The sequence below is a fragment of the Dermacentor albipictus genome, unplaced genomic scaffold, assembly GCF_038994185.2.
Source record: "Dermacentor albipictus isolate Rhodes 1998 colony unplaced genomic scaffold, USDA_Dalb.pri_finalv2 scaffold_11, whole genome shotgun sequence".
Lineage (NCBI taxonomy): Eukaryota > Metazoa > Arthropoda > Arachnida > Ixodida > Ixodidae > Dermacentor > Dermacentor albipictus.
Window position 1 is genome coordinate 1,081,404 of NW_027225565.1, and position 17,676 is coordinate 1,099,079.

The following is a 17,676-nucleotide window of genomic DNA, read 5'->3' on the forward strand; positions in this document are numbered from 1 at the left end:
TTCCTTCTATGGTGCTTATGCAACCTGTAGCTTTCGCTGCACTGTGCGAGGTTGGCGAGAGCATGCAGCAAAAGAAGAGAGTGCCTGTGGGGTGGGGTGGGGGGGAGTAGCGAAGGTAAGGAAGAAACGGAGGCCCCATATTCACTAATTAAATGCATGCAACTTTGCTATTACAGCTACATCTCAAAATTTTCAGGTGTATTGTCATTGTTGACTGGCACAGAGCACCTGTGGGGGAGGGTAGTGAAGGTAAGAAACAGTGGAGGCCCCGTATTCGCTCATTAAATGCATACAACTTTAATATTACAACATTTTTTCAAAATTTTCGAGTGTATTTTCATTGTTGACTGGCAAGCAGCTGCCCCTATATAACAAATTCTTTATTTATTTATTTACAAATACTGCAGGCCTTATTCAGGCCCAAGCAGGAGTGGTTACATCAATGGTAACAAGGCTAGAATAGAAAAATACAGAATAAAAAAATATTTAAAAATATAAAAAATATATATACAGGGATATCAGCCTTTGCAATTTGGAATTATCAACAATAAATACAAAGTAGGATCTTCAAGCTCATGGTGGTTTAGAGGCCCATTGAGTGTTATGGTCTTTACTGAAAAGCACTAAAAAACAACCACTGGTAGTATAAACAACAAAGCAAGAAACAAAATGATCAATCAGAGGAAGCAAGCAAATAAAAACGTGCTAAAAATATGTGGCCACAGAGCACCTTCCACCCAGTGGGTAATAAATGAATGTACATAAAAGGTGTTCTGTGTACGTGTGTGTGTGTGCAACAGCATGTCCTGCAGGCACTGGCTACTTAAATATGTATCTGTATTGCACACCCTATAAGGAAAATGTTTCTCCAACAGAGGGTCATGACCCCCAAATGGGTCATAAGCCTTTTTCTGGCGCTCATGGATGGTCCAACTAGGTATGTGCACATTCTGCTTGCCGGAACAGAGATGAATTTTCAGCTTCGGTGCCCATGCTCTTTCAGTGCCATTTCCTTTACGAGTAATGCATAAGCCAATATATCACTACTAAAATGAAGTTTATTATGCAGATTAATATTAGTTTTGGTCGCAAGATGGGGGGCAGAATGGCAACACCAAATGGTGATCTGAACATTCAGTCGGAAAGAAAACTTCATCGAACCCGGCCGCCCAACTGCATTCAGTTTTCCAACAGAAACTGTAGAGTTGGGGTTCAGCAAAATGGTTGTATCAAGAAAGCAAATACATTCTTCTCATTAAAAGCCGTGATTAAATCAACCCTGTTAAATAGTAACACATTTTTGGTAGCTTTCTGTGCCATAGTTAATGTGTTTTAAAGAAATGAAATTGTAAATGTATCGCATTTACTCGATTCTAATGCGCCTTCGATTCTAATGCACACCCGTTTTCCACGGTCTAAAAAAAAAAAAAAAGAAGACCGCCCCCCATTGCAACGTGCACCCATTTTCTGTGACCTAAAATAAGAAAAGTCCTTTGTAATACCGTGCACCTCCTTCTTTCATACAGAAATACAACTTTCTCTAATTTGGAGAAACAAAGATTTGCTTCCAATATACTAAAGTTGCAATATATAAAAAAAGTCGCAGTTTCGCCCGAAAGGCGAAGCATCGATTGCAATGGCAAATTAGTAGACAGCTATACGAAAAGTAAGGATAGTTTTTTTACAGGCCGTATAAGCTTTTAAACATTCACTTAAATAAATTAGCAAGCATGGTGTCTCGTGCACACAAGCAAACATAAACACGTGTCGCCCAATGACTGCAGGAACTCTTTATCAGCGGTAGCAGGAGCGAGCGAATCATGGAGCGAATTATCTTTGTGCAGCTGCCATAGTAGTAGCCGCCGTAGTAGAATGCGTCTCCTGTTTGCGCAAGTCCCGCTCGCAAGTTTTGGGAACTCCGAACGTCCGTTATGCAGCCAGATTTCCGTCCATCTTCACACACTTGACCACTTTCCTTTTAATTACGGCATAGCGATGAAGTCGGCATGTCTTTGCAGTCCGCACTTCCATGCTGATAGCGCAAATGCAGAAAATGGGAAGACAGATGGTGCAACACGTACTACGACAGGCTCGAAGCCCGCTGGAGGCGACCATTTTGAAATGCCAATGGCGACATGGCAATGCAGATTTAGGGTCGTACTCGATTCTAATGCGCACGAAATTTTTGGACCCGTTCTTTTGGAAAATAAAGTGCGCATTAGATTCAAGTAAATATGATATCTGGCATCATTAAAGAATGTAAATTTTCAGAAAGCTACTAAAGGTGGGGAAGGGTAGGAGGAGGGAGGGTCTCAGGAGGTTCACTACAAGGCAATCCCGATATTTCGAAATCTCCATTCCAATTTCCGGATAATTCAAACTGCTCCGCTGGTCCCTGCAAAGTCCTATGTATATAAATATAGAAAAATTCCTGCAAGTTCAAACTCCAAAAACCATTCAACGGTTATTTCAAACAGGATCTCTCACTCCCACACACTGCTTTTTGGACAAAATCGAGCCAAAGGCGAGGGTTCGATGCATCACCAGGTACCGTAAAGCAACAAGGAAAGATACGTACGAAGCCAAGACTGAACGGGAGCAAACAGAGCAGCACACATCCTCCTTTCCAATCCGGCTTAAAAGTATCAGTAAGGAGCCCATAGCCAGTGCTCGATCACACGTTCTCCAACGCTGGGCTTGCAAGAGTACAGCAAGCATCAAGCCACCATCCTTCTCAACTCACCCTTGGATGCTTCCCCTCGCACCAGTCAAGCGGCAGTCGAGTGGCAGTCAAGGCATGATCTTATCAAACTTGGACTTTATAGGGAACCTAGGCTTATTCTGGCACATATCACATGCCGATGGAGGAAAGATGAGGCTTCTTCAATGCAAGCCCAGTGACAGTTTTGGTTTTGCACATAGTACCGCTTTTACTATTGATCAGGTGCTCTATTTAAAGAGTCTCTCCTTTGTTCGAACTCAGTTTTACTCTAATAAATTTCCAGTTGCCTTCGAGCTCGAGTTAACAAGATTCTACTGCACTGCTAAAAGGGGTCACATACTGCAAAACTTGGGAAACACTGTTTTAGAGTGGAATTCTGTTGCAGTCATAGCAATCATCAATGATTACTCGTGGTTAATTTCTAGCAAGAAGATTCTATTTTCCTGCCAAGAACACTGCGATACGGAGACACAGGTGCACATGGTATGTTCACATGTGCCTTTTCATGCTGCTCTTACAACAAAAGATAGCTTTACTACCGCAATGATGACAGAGACAAAACGACATAATTATTGCTCCATAATCACCTGGAGAGTGCGAAGTGTCTGCTCCAAGCAGCATGGGTTGACTGTGCACACAATGGCAGTATGTGCATTGCCACCCAGCGAGTTCCTAAGAATGCGAGTCAGTTTGGAGTCCCTGAAGTTGATGTAACCCCTGGAAAGAACACGGGTGGATGTGCTTAGGTACGCAGTGAAATTAAAGCCACATAATATCAAGAAAATCATGTAGGTATATATTCACCATGATAGCAGCATGCAATCTTATCCTTTCTAATTTGCATGCAGCTGCACCTGCATCTTATAATTCCATCAAAGACTCTTGCAACTTGTTTTTAGCAGTGTCTGTAACATGCTTGCAAGCTAATCCCTGCTCCAAGATTACAAATGATAGAGCAATAGGCTGCCGAATAGAAGCTAGAACGCAGCTAGGAAATAACAGCACAACATGCTCAATGAACAGAAACAATTATATAAGCAATGCATTGTCACTTCTGTTTGTAGCGAGTCCATCACACTTATTTCTTGTCATGAATTCATGCAGTTATCATCTAGCTTACAGTCCTAATCGCAGCTCACCAACAGTAGCCCAGATTTCTATCCCTCTCAGTCTTGCAAGACAAATGATAGAGCTTGCAAATGTAAGCCTTTTACTTAATTTTCTTTTAAAGGGACACTAAAGGCAAGTATTCAGGGTGTCTACCAAATTGACATTTCTAAATTCCCCGAGTTTTCTAGGTTTTCCTGAGTGATGCAGAATTATTTTTTATATCAAGACGGGCTGAAAGCATATTACCCAATGCTGTCACTCTCTAGTAAGCATATGAATAAAAAAAAATGGCTCAATCCAATTTGAATACTAAGGAATAGTGTTTATGTTATTCAAAAAGAGAATAGAAAGGAGGGGTAAGTAAAATGCACAGCAAATAAAATGTCTTAAAAAAATTGCAAATCGAGTCTGACATTCTCAAATACGAATAAAAAGGAGACACATACAGAAGCAAATATTTTTGAATATTAGCTATTTCTATCAACTGATAGCAAGCTCAGTGGTATGAGGCCTGAACTTTGTCACAATTGAGATTCTCTCTCAACAGCTCGCGAGTCAACCTCAACTGTCCTGACATACTCTGAGCCCGCGCATGACACCTCAGTGTTGTGTTTCACTGCTTTAAAGAGTTTATTTTGGTTTGGCTGAGGGGAGACACCTGCATCTCGGCATGCGCCAACACTTTGTTTTGAGCTCAAGCTCCTTCAAAATGGTGGCAGCACGCTTCCTTTCCCGTTCATTCCTCAATGCATAGGTCCTTTCTGTTCTTGTCCTTCTTCCGTCATCGTTCACCCCACGGACCATTTGAAGCATTTTTTTGATCAGTTGCACCGTCCACGTCCGATTTGTCAAACTCCTTAGGGGCTGCGAAAACTTACGAAAAATCGGCCAGTTGGAAAAAAAATGCCTGTCACTTACTGCCCTTAAGGGCTCAAACCGGCACAGGCACATTCGAAAATGCTCCAAGGGTCTGTCGGTACACGTATTTGGCATATTGGTGCTCGTACTCTGACAGGAGATACCAGGTACACGCGTGTATAATTAAGGAATACATACTGTAGCGTGACAGCTGCCCCGTCCCACCCTTGTTATGCTTCACAGCGTAACATTACTGTAATGAGGTGAAGCTGACTTTCGGAAACCGGCATAACGCATTGCGCCGTGCTTTCCGAACTTCCAAGCCAATCGCGAGGACCACAAAGGCGGAGTCGGTGCCATTGCTGACACCAGCGAATTCTTTCAATGAAAACACAGGCACTCAATGGTAAGAAGCTTAATAGCGACCGTCGAAGCAGCTAGGTCTAGCGTTGCGCAATGGTGGCAATAACTGCCAGCAGATCCGCGTGTGAGAGCACCGGTTCGAGGCAGCGAGGTAATCAAAACAGCAGCGGCGGTGGCTTTGATTAACGCCATTTCGGACCTGCGGTCACGGCAAAACGTTCGGAAAATTGGATGACGAAGGGTCCTTGCGTCCGAAATTTCAGACGTTCTGATACATTGACTCAATGGGAAATGTGGTGGTGCCGCGAAGCCATCCAAATTATCGGGCATCCGGAAAGTCGGTCGTTGACTGCACACTGGCAACTCCTCCAGTCGACGACAGGGTGTGAAAGACGGTTCATCATGATTCCGGCCTGTTGCTCGAGCCAGCATGACTGACTTCCAACTAGGGGTGTGCGAATATTGAAATTTTCGAATACGAATCGAATACGAATAAGGCGAAAAACTGTCTTCAAATATCGAATATATGTGTAGTATTAAAAAATTGCAAAACTGAGGTAACAATAGCTTTATACCCTTTTAAAAATAATATTGCATTTTACGAGGCTGCTTCAGGTTAAAGAGGCACTCATTCTAGGTAATGCACTCAGGTAATGTCAGGTAATGTGTCAGGTAAACGCTTGTTAAAGGTTATCGCGAAGGAAAATTGACTGCTCAACATGTTTAGAAAGTAAATGCTCTCTATGCACTGTGACAACATTGGTCCAGGTAACATTTTCTAGGTGCATATTTTATTGCGCATACTTACAGAGCCCGAAAGTACATCATATATTGTTATGAAAGAGCCCTGGAATAAAGCTTGGTAAAAAAAAAAATCGAAACTGATCGGGCCTGATGCAGATAGACTGGAACAGAGCGTACACATTCATAGTGAGGTTCGTTACAGCACTTAAGATCACAGTGCTGTAACGCTGTGTCGTCGGTTTGTACCTTCTTTTGTCCCTGTTGTGAGTTGCGCTGTAACGAACCTTACTATGAATCCCAACCAATTGGCCCAACTTGCCATCTTGATGCAGAGCATACAGATAATGAGCGGATCATGTGAAGCTCTCAGTGAATAAACATGTTCTTTGGGGAATGTGGAGCAAGCATATCATTCGTTAATTGCTAAATTATTCACAGTCTGTCCGAATATTCGCCGTTTCGACCATTATTCGGCCGTCCTCGAATATTCGGGAATTTACAAATATGCATTTCTCGAATCGAATACGCTTCGAATAAGGAAAATATTCGATTCGTATTCCAAATTTCGAATATTCGCACACCCCTACTTTCAACCCTTTCAATAAAACAACAAAAATTTTCCTTGACAAAGGCACAAATTCCCCGAGTTTTCCCCGAGTACTCAATATCCCTGAGAATTCCTGGTTTTCTCGGTTTTCCCGGTTGGTAGACACCCTGGTATTAGATTTGGAGGTCGTTCCCACCGCTGTCAAGCAGATCTAGGATTTGTCGGACAATCTCGCCGCTGCCACCATTTGTAGGATTTGGAGTCGGGCTTGTAGGACAATCGGAGGAACTTGGGGCGACAGAACTAGGCGAGCAGGATTTATTTGCAGTATGTACATTTTAAACATGGGATACATTTACACAGTCTAGCGTGACTCCCAAATGGAGCCCGCAAGACGAAGCATACAGCAAACGAGCACATAGCTCAAGAATACATTTTGAGCACAGAGCACGACGACAAGCACACCCTAGCAGCCGGCAACAGCCACTTATAACGACTCCGTTCGACGTCATCGTAGAAAGTCCTCGTGGTCGCCTTTGAGAGAAGGGTGTAGAGGTATTACACACACACATGTCGCACAGGTTTCGGTGCTCTCTCCGAGGGCCGACGACCACTGCAGCGCAGTCGTCGTGGTATCCATTGTCTGGCGTCCCCGTAGTCAGGTGGTCACGCCCGACCCGAGCCGGCGCCTCTAAATTTCAGAGCTGCCTTTTTCCTCTAGTCGTCACGTGTGTCGGTAGACTGTGACGAATCCTGGGGCCCCCGTACCACAAAGCACCCTTTTGCCAGGGAGGCTCCCCCTGCTGCAGAGAGACCATGACGACCCGGCAAATTAACCAACAATGCATGGGGCGCCAAACGTGGCCAGCCCTGCTGTCGTCAACGATCCTCCAAACGAGGCACATGGTCGGTTAGCACTGTCCTCGCTGGTTCTCTTCGGGGAAGATCGCAACGCTCGCAGCTGCAGCTGGCTGAGAAAACCTGCAGGTCCGCAACTCGGCAGGCCATTCCTAACAGAATTTAGTTAACGCGAACTGTTAAAATACCATTCTAGAAACCTCACAACGATTGTTTCATGCCAAGAAAGGACTTCACTCAAGAGAAAATCATGTCTGAAGGGCCCGCATAGAATTGAAAAACTATAGGCCCATTAGCTTACTCCCAAGTATTATATAAAATATTTACCAAAATAATCTCCAATAGAATAAGGGCAACACTGGACTTTAGTCAACCAAGGGAACAGGCTGGCTTCAGGAAGGGATACTCTACAATGGATCACATCCAGGTCATTAATCAGGTTATCGAGAAATATGTAGAGTACAATAAGCCTTTCTATATGGCTTTCATAGATTATAGGCATTTGATTCAGTAGAGATACCAATAGTCATAGAGGCATTACATAATCAAGGAGTACAGGCCGCTTACGTAAATACCTTGGAAAATATCTACAGAGGTTCCACAGCTACCTTAATTCTACACAAGAAAAGCAGGAAGATACTTATAAAGAAAGGGGTCAGACAGGGAGACACAATCTGTCCAATGCTATTCACTGCGTGCTTGGAAGAAGTGTTCAAACTATTAAACTGGGAAGCTTTAGGAGTAAGGATCGAAGGCGAATATCTCGGCAACCTTCGGTTTGCCATGAAATTGTTTTATTCAGCAACAATGCAGAGGAATTACAACAAATGGTTGAGCACCCTAACGGAGGTGTGAGAGTGGGGTTGAATATTAATATGCAGAAGACAAAGATAATGAAGAATAGCCGGGCTAGGGAACAAGAGTTCAAGATTGCCTGTCAGCCTCTAGAGTCTATGAAGAAGTAAGTTTACCTAGGTCAATTAATCGCAGGGAACCCTGATCATGAGAAGGAAATTCATAGAAGAATAAAAATGGGTTGTACCGCATATGGCAGACATTCTCAGCTCCTGAATGGAACTGAAGTACTAAAGCGCCAAACAGACGACACAAGAAGAGACACGGACGAGCGCTTGTGTCGAGCACTTGTGTCTTGTGTCATCTGTTTGGCGCTTTAGTACTTCAGTAACATGCACCAACTAGTCCAACAAAAAGTTCTCCTGAATGGAAGCTTGCCATTATCATTGAAAAGGAAGGTGTACAATCAGTGCATTTTACCAATGCTGACATATGGGGAAGAGACTTGGAGACTGACAAAGAAGCTTGAGAACAAGTTAAGGAGCGCGCAAAGAGCTATGGAACGAAAATTGCTAGGCATAACGCAAAGAGACAGAAAGAGAGCGGTTTGGATCAGAGAGCAAACGGGTATAGACTGTATTCTAATTAGCATCAAAACCGAAAAATGGAGCTGGGCAGGCCATGTAATGCGCCTGTTAGATAACCACTGGACTATTAGGGTTACGGAATGGGTACAAAGAGAAGCGAAACGCAGGCAAGGAAGGATGGCAGAAAATTAGGTGGAGCGATGAAATTAGGAAACTCGCGGGCGCTAGTTGGAATCAGTTGGTGCAGTACAGGGATAATTGGAGATCACAGGGAGAGGCCTTCGTCCTGCAGTGGACATAAAACAGGCTGATGATGATGATGATAAAATCGCCAGCTTCCGAGCGGGGGCGCGGGTCTGGGTAGGTACCGCTGTTCAAAGAAACTCTCACGACTTGGAGCACTGGATATGCGTCACTCAGTCTGTGCTGCTCTCTAGTGAACCTACCGTAAAAACCCGCGTATAATACGAGTTTCTTTTTCCTATTATTAGCGTCCCAAATTTTCGCCTCGTGTTATAAGTGGATCCGAACAAAAATTTCAGTCAGAAATTTGGGCTGGAACTTTTGGTTTCGTTATTACTGCATGGCTACCCCTTGGCTTCCTTATTGCTGCGTGGCTATGGCTTGGTTTCGTTATTGCTGCGTGGCTATGGCTTGGTTTCGTTGTTGCTGCGTGACTACACCATCATTTCTTTATTGTTGAGTGCACACCTTCGCAGCACACGTGCAAACCACGCTTCGCGAAGTGCGTCTTTTTTATTCCGCATTGAAGGACCAAGTTGTCCGGATCACGAAAACAGTACTCAGCTGCTTTCAAGAGAAAGGTTACTTTAGCCACACAGGACATTGGCAACAGTGCGGCCGGGAGGCAGTTTGGCATCAACAAGGAAAGCATTCGCGGGCGGCGTCGACAGAAGGAAGACCTTTTCACGTGCAGCGGAACGCGAAGAAGCTTTCATGGCCCGAAGAGGGGGACGTTCCCAGAAATCTAACTCGCCCTGACGGAATTCGTTTGCCAACAGCAAGCCGTACATCTAGCTGTGAGTGTGGAGCTTATGCAGGGAAAAGCTACTTATTTATTTATTTGGTACATACTGCTAGCCTTAACGAAGGCTTTGACAGGAAAGGGTACATTCATAAAAGGGAAAATACATCATTCACACACGGTTCAACGATAATCGTTTACAAGAGGCCTTGGCTTCGGTTTAAAAAATAAGCTTATACATACACACGTACAGCAATATAGACAGTGCACATTCATGGTGACAATAGAACATAATGTAAAAAACCACATTTCATCATGTAGCAACAAAGATATGGTTAGACAGCTTAGACAAAAAAGTATCGAGGGTTGTACAATCGACAACTTCTTGTGGTAACATATTCCATTCTCTGATAGCTTGTGGGAAGTATGAATATCTGAAGGTGTCATTGTGAAACCTATACTCAGATAATTGTTTATTGTGTTTCATTCTTGAAATTCTAGCGTTAGAGTGTACTAAAAACTTATTTTTGTCTATTTTTAGGGCATTGCTCTGGAGAATAAACAGGAATTTTAGTCGGAGATATCTAGCACGAGCGCTAATTGTTGGGAGTCCGGCTAAGCGTAGAAGTTCAGTTGGGGAATCATGACGATGGTATTTATTATAAATGAATCTTACTGCTTTTCTTTGTACGTTCTCTAACTTCGCTATGGCACATTTAGTGCATGGAAACCAGCATATGGCGCCGTATTCTATAACGGAGCGAATGAGTGACGTGTACGCGAGTAGTTTGGTGTTGGGTGAAGAGTATCTGAGGGACCGTTTGAGGGAAAAAAGCACTGAGAGTGATTTTGTTGCCATGTATGACACGTGTTTGTTCCATTTTAGATCGGAAGAGATAATTATACCTAAATGCTTGTATTCTTCTACCCTGCGTAGTTCTCTTTGCTGAATTTCGTATGGAAAGGTTAGTGGTTCTTTCTTTCTCGTTACTGTCATGCAGACAGTTTTTTCTGCATTTAGCATCATCTGCCAGTCTTGACACGATTTTGCTATATTTTTAAGAGCGTCATTCAGAACAACTTGATCATCCTTGGTATGTATTGGTTTATGAATAATGCAGTCATCTGCAAACATGCGTACCATTGCATCAATGCCGTTTGCGATGTCGTTAATAAAAAGAAGGAAGAGAATGGGAGCTAAAACTGTGCCCCGAGGCACACCGGATAAAACTTCAACGTAGTCTCAGGATTGCCCTTCGAAATTAACGAATTGTTGACGTCCTGACAAATATGCTTTTAACCACTTTGTAAGAATACCGTGTCCCAGAATTCCTTGCAGCTTATGGATTAGTTTTGGATGCGATACCCGATCAAAAGCTTTTGATAGGTCTAGAAAAATTATGTCTACCTGTCCTCGCTTATCGATTGTTAATGCTAGGTCTTGAATAGTCTCTATTAATTGAGTTGTTGTAGACAAACCACTCCTAAATCCATGTTGCTTAGGGTTAATCAGAGAATGACTCAACAAAAGTTACGATGTGTTTTAATATTAAATGCTCAAGAATTTTTCCTGCTGTACAAGTGAGTGAAATAGGACGGAAGTTTGAAGGATTTGTAGCATCACCTGATTTATGTATCGGAATAATTTTTGCAATTTTCCATTCTTGAGGAACCTCAGAAGTTTTCAACGATTTTGTAAAAATTAGCAATAAGTATTTGGAAACCCATTCAGCGTACCTTCTGAGAAAAGTATTTGGAATGTTATCTGGGCCGCTGGATGTTTTTATATCAAGTAATAAAGAAGGAATTCCCGCTTCCGTTATATTTAGCTCACATGGTACTTCACCTATGTCACTTGTCTGTGCGATGTTGTCTGGGATAGTGTTATTGTCTACTGTGAAAACTGACTGGAAAAATTGATTAAATTGGGTAGCCTTGGTTAAGGCTTCTGTTGGCAATAAGTTGCTCTTCTTCGGAACCCTAGATTTGAGATAGTGACAAAATTTATGAGGGGATTTTTTAATGAAATTATTTAAGGTTTCATCTAAGTACTTTTGTTTAGCAGTTTTCACTGCTATCTTCAACGCGTGAGAAAGTTCGCTAATTTTTCTTGTACAATTGATGAAAAAAGTTCTTTTGTTTCTAAGCTTTCTGAGCCTTGCAATTCTGCGTTTTAAATGTATAATCTCTCTTGATATCCATGGGTTCGTTTTGCGTATGGTTTTTATTTTCTTAGGAATGAATTTTCTGAGACAGTGATCAACATTGGCCCTGAAAAGCACCCATAGGTTATCAGTTGGCATGCTTTCATCGTGGAAACACCGAAGGAATTCTGGGTAAGATTCTTCTAGGAAGTCAAGAACACTAACGTCATCAGCATTTGTCCAGTCGTACATTTGAGTCTTTTTCTTTCGCACTCGCAGCTGGTTGTGCAATTGTAATGAACATATGGTTGCTTTGTGATCTGCAATGCCATTGACTGTTCCCCAAGAGATTGCGTTATCGGGAATATTGTCGCTTAAGAAGGTGAGGTCTAATATATTGCTGGTTTTCGTGGTTACACGTGTTGGTGCATGTATAATCTGCTTGAGGCTAAAGTAAAGGCAATTTCCAGCAGTGCTTCTGCGCAGGACGGATCGGCAGTTGCGCGGTCAAGTGTTGCCCAGTCTATTGAGGGTAGGTTATAGTCACCCGTGAGTATAATTTTATGAGTATCCTGAAGATGACGTTGCATGTAATCAGCCAGTGCGTGAAGCATACTGCAATCGGCGTTTGGGGGCCGGTACATAGTTCCGACGAAGAATACAAATTTACCGACAGTAATCTTACACCACAATGCTTCTATACCATGTACGTCAGGCATGGGCATCGTTGGAATGTCGTCTCTCACCAAAATTGCAACACCACCCCCCCGGGTTCATCTATCTTTGCGCAGGCCAATATAGCCGGGTGGAAAGATACCGCTGCTCGGAATTCGTGACGACAGCCATGTTTCACTGATTGCGACTATTTGCGGAGAGTGCTCCAGAAGAAATGCTTCTAATTCTTCGGTTTTGTTTACAACGCTTCTGGAATTAATGTTCACTATAGTTAGCTTTTCTTGTTGGTCAGGCTGTTCCCGTTTTTTTGCAAAATTCTGCTTTTTTCTGTTTAATGGTACTTTGTCACCACTTTCTTCGTCCCAAACGAACACGTCATCATTAACCTTAATTTTATCAAGAATCAATTTGACTTTATCCTTATTTTCTCGATTGGTCTTGCAGCTATCCCATAGTTGTTTCCTAATATTACGCACCCTTAACGAGAAATCTTCGCTGACTGATATGGTGGTACCTTTTAGTTTGGTGCAGTTCTTAAATATTTTAGGTTTATCTCTGGAATCAAGCAGCTGAAAAATAACAGGACGTGTCTTGTTTTCTTTTTTGGCCCCAAGTCGGTGAATCCTCTCTATTCCAGAAATAGTGACACCAAGTTTATTTTGAATGAGTTTCACACATATTTCATTTTCAAGGCGCTCGACAGTCTCCTCTTGTTCTTCCTTAATTCCGTAAACGATTAGGTTCGATCGCCTACTTCTGTTTTCGAGGTTGTCAACCTGCCGTGCTAGGTTAGCCACGGTTCGTTCTAATCGGATAATTTTGTCTTCTACGTCACCTACCCTACCCTCGATGTGCGACCGTCCATCTAGTTTGGCGTGAATGGTTGCTAAGGATTCATAAGCCGCCTTGTTCTCGCATTTAATGTCGTTAAGATCTGCAGCCATTTTGCGTATTTCGTTCATGACTTCTTGAATAGTAGGACCAGGATTACTTTCGATGTCTCCAGACAAGAGTAATAAATTTCTTAAGGAAACACCATACTCGGCAACAAGTGAACACATTTGCCATGGGCATGGCAGCACCACAAGAAACACATTGTTACTACGAAAAGATTTCCCGTAATCCTTCCTCACCTGGACGAGAAAGATGAAGTGGTTCGTGAGCGCCATGCTCACTGCGGTGTGGCCGTGCCCAATGCCGACGATCGACAAGTTGCTCCATTTATACGCCGTTGGTATCGCTGCCATCTCAGTTGTAGAAGTGAAGCGGTAGGGTGCGCTCTCCTGCCAGTCCATCTCGTCGAGGGCTGCGCCGGACAGGGTGCGCATCCGCTGTGTTCCATGGATTTCAGTAAACGGAAGATCGAGCAGCGAAGCCGGGCCGTGATCCTGTATGCAGACGTTGTGGGGTAACAAAAAACCAAGGACCTGGACGAGAAAGATGAAGTGGTTCGTCAGCGCCATGCTCACTGCGGTGCGGCCGTGCCCAATGCCGACGATCGACAAGTTGCTCCATTTATACGCCGTTGGTATCGCTGCCATCTCAGTTGTAGAAGTGAAGCAGTAGGGTGCGCTCTCCCGCCAGTCCATCTCGTCAAGGGCTGCGCCCGACAGGGTGCGCATCCGCTGTGTTCCATGGATTTCAGTAAACGGAAGATCAAGCAGCGAAGCCGGGCCGTGAACCTGTATGCAGACGTTGTGGTGCAACAAAAAACCAAGGACCTGGACGAGAAAGATGAAGTGGTTCGTGAGCACCATGCTCACTGCGGTGCGGCCGTGCCGCACCGCAGTGCTTGCAGTGCTTGAAGGAGCTTGCAAGAGAGAAAGGGCTACCGAGCTCCACTTTCAAAGCGAGCAAGCACTGGATTTATCGCTACATGTGCCGTGCAGGATTTTCCTTATGCCGCCGAACTTCGATTTCGCAAAAGCTGCCTGAATCATTCGAAGAGCTGCTTGTGGCTTTCCAGCGCCCCAGTATTTCGCTGCGCAAATCCAAGAACTTCCAGCTAGGGCAAATCGGCAATGCTGACCAAACGCCAGTTTATCTGGACATGTCATCGCCCCTCACCATGCACAAAAAGGGCTCTAAACAAGTTTATGTCCAGTCTACTGGCAATGACAAAACACAAGTTACCATCATGTTGTCGTGTACGGCAGACAGACGCAAGCTCCCGCGCTATGTCGTCTTCAAGCGCAAGACAGTGCCTAAAGGTGAGAAGCTGCCAAAAAATGTGGTCGTGAGATGCCGTGAAAAAGGCTTAATGAATGAAAATCTTGTGCTCAACTGGATAAAGTCTGTCTGGTATAGGCGACCAAGCGCACTGTTGTTGTTCCAGTCCATTCTCATGCTGGACACATTTCATTGCCATTTGGCTGACTCAGTGAAGAGGCTGTTGCACGAATTCGGCACTGAACTCGTCGTTATCCCGGGTTGGTTACACCTCAGCTGCAGCCTTAAGATGTTGGCGTGAACAAGCTGTTCAAGGACGCAGTCAAGTGGTGTTACGCAGATTGGATGCGCTCAAGTGAGCCTGCAGTAACACCGACCAGACAGCTGAAGCGGGCTTTGCCAGCCACGCTATGAAAGTGGATTGTGGACGCATGGGCCAGCATACCAGAGGACCTTGTGCGTCATGCATTCAAGAAGTGCAGCATCTCGAACGCACTCGATGGCACAGAGGATGAGTACCTCTGGGAAGATATGTCCGACAAGGAACTATCCGAAGAGAGGGATTGAAGTGCGGAGTGCAATTTAATGTTTTCTTCGAGTCTTCCAAACACGTATTATATGCAGATAAAAACTTTTTTTCCATTTCGTGTCCCAAAAATTTCACTTCATGCTATATGTGGGTTCGTATTATACGCAGGTTTATTTGATGCCAGCATTGGTCACCGGGTATATTACACTAAGTGTATGCCATCCTTCAATGAACCTCTTTGACACCAACTTGGGTAACCAGGTATGTGACACTGGGGATGTGCTGTTCTGCTATGCCTGGATGGATGGAAAAGCTTTATTGAGGTCCATTAGAACGTGCACTTGCACGTAGCGGGCCGCTCCCACGCCAAGACAGAAAGACCTAGCCTCTCCACCACTGTGTATGATGAAAAGGATTCCTTAAATTCTGAAAAGGATTCCTCCAATGCTGAATGCTATCGAACCAAAGTCGCAAGGGTTTCTCAGGGACAGCAAGCTGATGCATAAGAAGCAGGCTGCATCACAAATGCGCCACTTTTAAATGAATGCCTATCACCCCAACACTTCAGCTATCTGCACCATGAGTGCTGCTCTTCAATGAACCTCTTGCCAACTTGGGTCACTGAGTACGTGCCACTGAGTGTGTGGCAAGCGAGGGAACAATTTTCAGCGTAGCTCAGGAACCGGAGCACCACGCTTCTCATCTCAGAGGCTGCGGGTGGACTTCTCAGTGGCGCAGCCTGACCAGAAAGAAGCTTGAGAGAGAAGTCCAGTTGCCACATGACACGCTTCTCAGTGTTCGCACGCATTGGTGCGCGTTGCATTTCGGAGGCCATGCACAGGCTTTGCAGCGTCGGCACTAGATGGCGTTGACCGTTCTTAGACAAGTGCGAAAGAGGAGTTCCGCCGCAGTACACGCCTCGTATATAACTTGTTTCTATGGTGGTAATACGTTGTGTCGCTATACTGACTCATCGCTAACGCATAACTGTCGACAGTCATCAAGAGATCGGCTCAGCCATAATTTTTTTTGCATGAGATTAAGTAAACTTGGAAAATATATTTTCTCCACAAAAAGTATTTGTTGCTGTGACCCTGAGGGATGCCACAATTTTAAAATTTCTACAGTAAAAAGACTGCTGCTGCTCTCACAGAAAATGGCAGTATTGAAAATGGCATATGGCAGTATCCATCCATCCATCCATCCACGGATGGAAGAACAGACCAACCTAAGAGATAGGATGGACCCCCAGAAAATATGCGAAATACCCTAAGAATACTGATGCATTAACATATGTTTCACAACTTAGTGGTGTGAAATTACTGCACACTGAAGACTGAAGTCACACACAAATTATGCAATGAATTCTGAGGTTACCTTTCTCCTCGGCTGAGCTTGGAAATGACTTGCGTGAGGAATGTGAGAGAGACGTTGATGCGGGTGCTCTCTCGAAAACTTTCTCCTAAGTCCCCACACTGCTCTGTGCGCTCTGACCCCGCAAGGTCTACTAAGTTCTGCACAAAAAAGCAAACAGATTACTAAGTGTATTAGGGCTACTCGAGCAAAATTTAGAGCTGCTTTCACATGCCTGCCAACTTGTGAACCGAATTTAAAGAAGCCATGAACATGACATTCGTAACACCAATATTATACCACATTGCCATTAACATTGGTAATGTAATGGTAACATTGGTAAGTCTGCCCTGAGAAAATGCTTCTTGTGGAATATATGCGTTTTATTAACAATGATTTACCTATAGATGCCACAAAGTTTGAACAGCAAAGACTGACAAGCAACATATCTACAAGTAACTGACGCTTTTAGCAACATCCCTGTTGCCGATTTCGTCTGATTCAGGAAAGTGTCTATATATAATGTCACTTGAACCAAATGCCACTCTGGTTCTTTCGCCATCAGAAGACTCCCAATGGAAGGTACGGAGACCAGCAAGCAAAAAGTTTTGTGCACAAATTATTTTCTTTAAGACTTCATGCAGCATTCGTAAGATTGTAAAACGAGCCTAAATTCACAAACATTACGTAAAATTTGGGAGAGTTGGCAGGTATGCTCTGGTACTGACACACACTTGACATTAAATATACCTTGTAGATGCCTTTACAGCACAGTGAAATATGGTTTTCATCTGTTTATGAAGCAGCTGCACACATACTTCTCAACAATTTTTTCTTCCCATCTGATCAAACCTTTCATACTAATAAGGAGTAACCATCATTATACGACGACAAAGCATCTGTTCATATTTTTTACACCAGTTAAAAGAAAAAATGTGTAGCATCACATTGGCAAAGCCGTACTTATATTTTTTGCATTCTGAGGGAAAAGAATAAGATCGCTCACCAACTGGCCAATGGCGACGGCCCCATCTGTTCCATCCCTGAGACTGCTTTCAATCACCTGGATGAGAAAAATAGAAAAATTTGATATTGTGCAATACAAGCGAACTTGCATGGTAACAACAAAATGTGTGCTTTTTATGAACCCTTTAAATGCAAACTCACCTACCATCGCTTTAGGAGGTCCTTTATCAGGTTTGGATATTACAGAGACAATCACAGTGCACAGATCATG

The 17,676-nt window shown here is 43.7% G+C and overlaps 1 protein-coding gene across 2 annotated transcripts in view; it reads right to left on the minus strand.

Moving 5' to 3' along the window:
* The window catches only part of LOC139051243 (uncharacterized), a 138,090-nt gene that overhangs the window by 61,637 nt on the left and 58,777 nt on the right, over nucleotides 1–17,676 (minus strand). For both annotated transcript variants that reach the window (XM_070528232.1, XM_070528233.1), the window contains 3 exons: nucleotides 17,446–17,502; nucleotides 16,464–16,600; nucleotides 3,310–3,439 (listed from right to left, as the gene is read on the minus strand). In XM_070528232.1, the coding sequence (XP_070384333.1) occupies nucleotides 3,310–3,439; nucleotides 16,464–16,600; nucleotides 17,446–17,502 (324 nt within the window). The remainder of the gene's footprint in view (nucleotides 1–3,309; nucleotides 3,440–16,463; nucleotides 16,601–17,445; nucleotides 17,503–17,676) is intronic.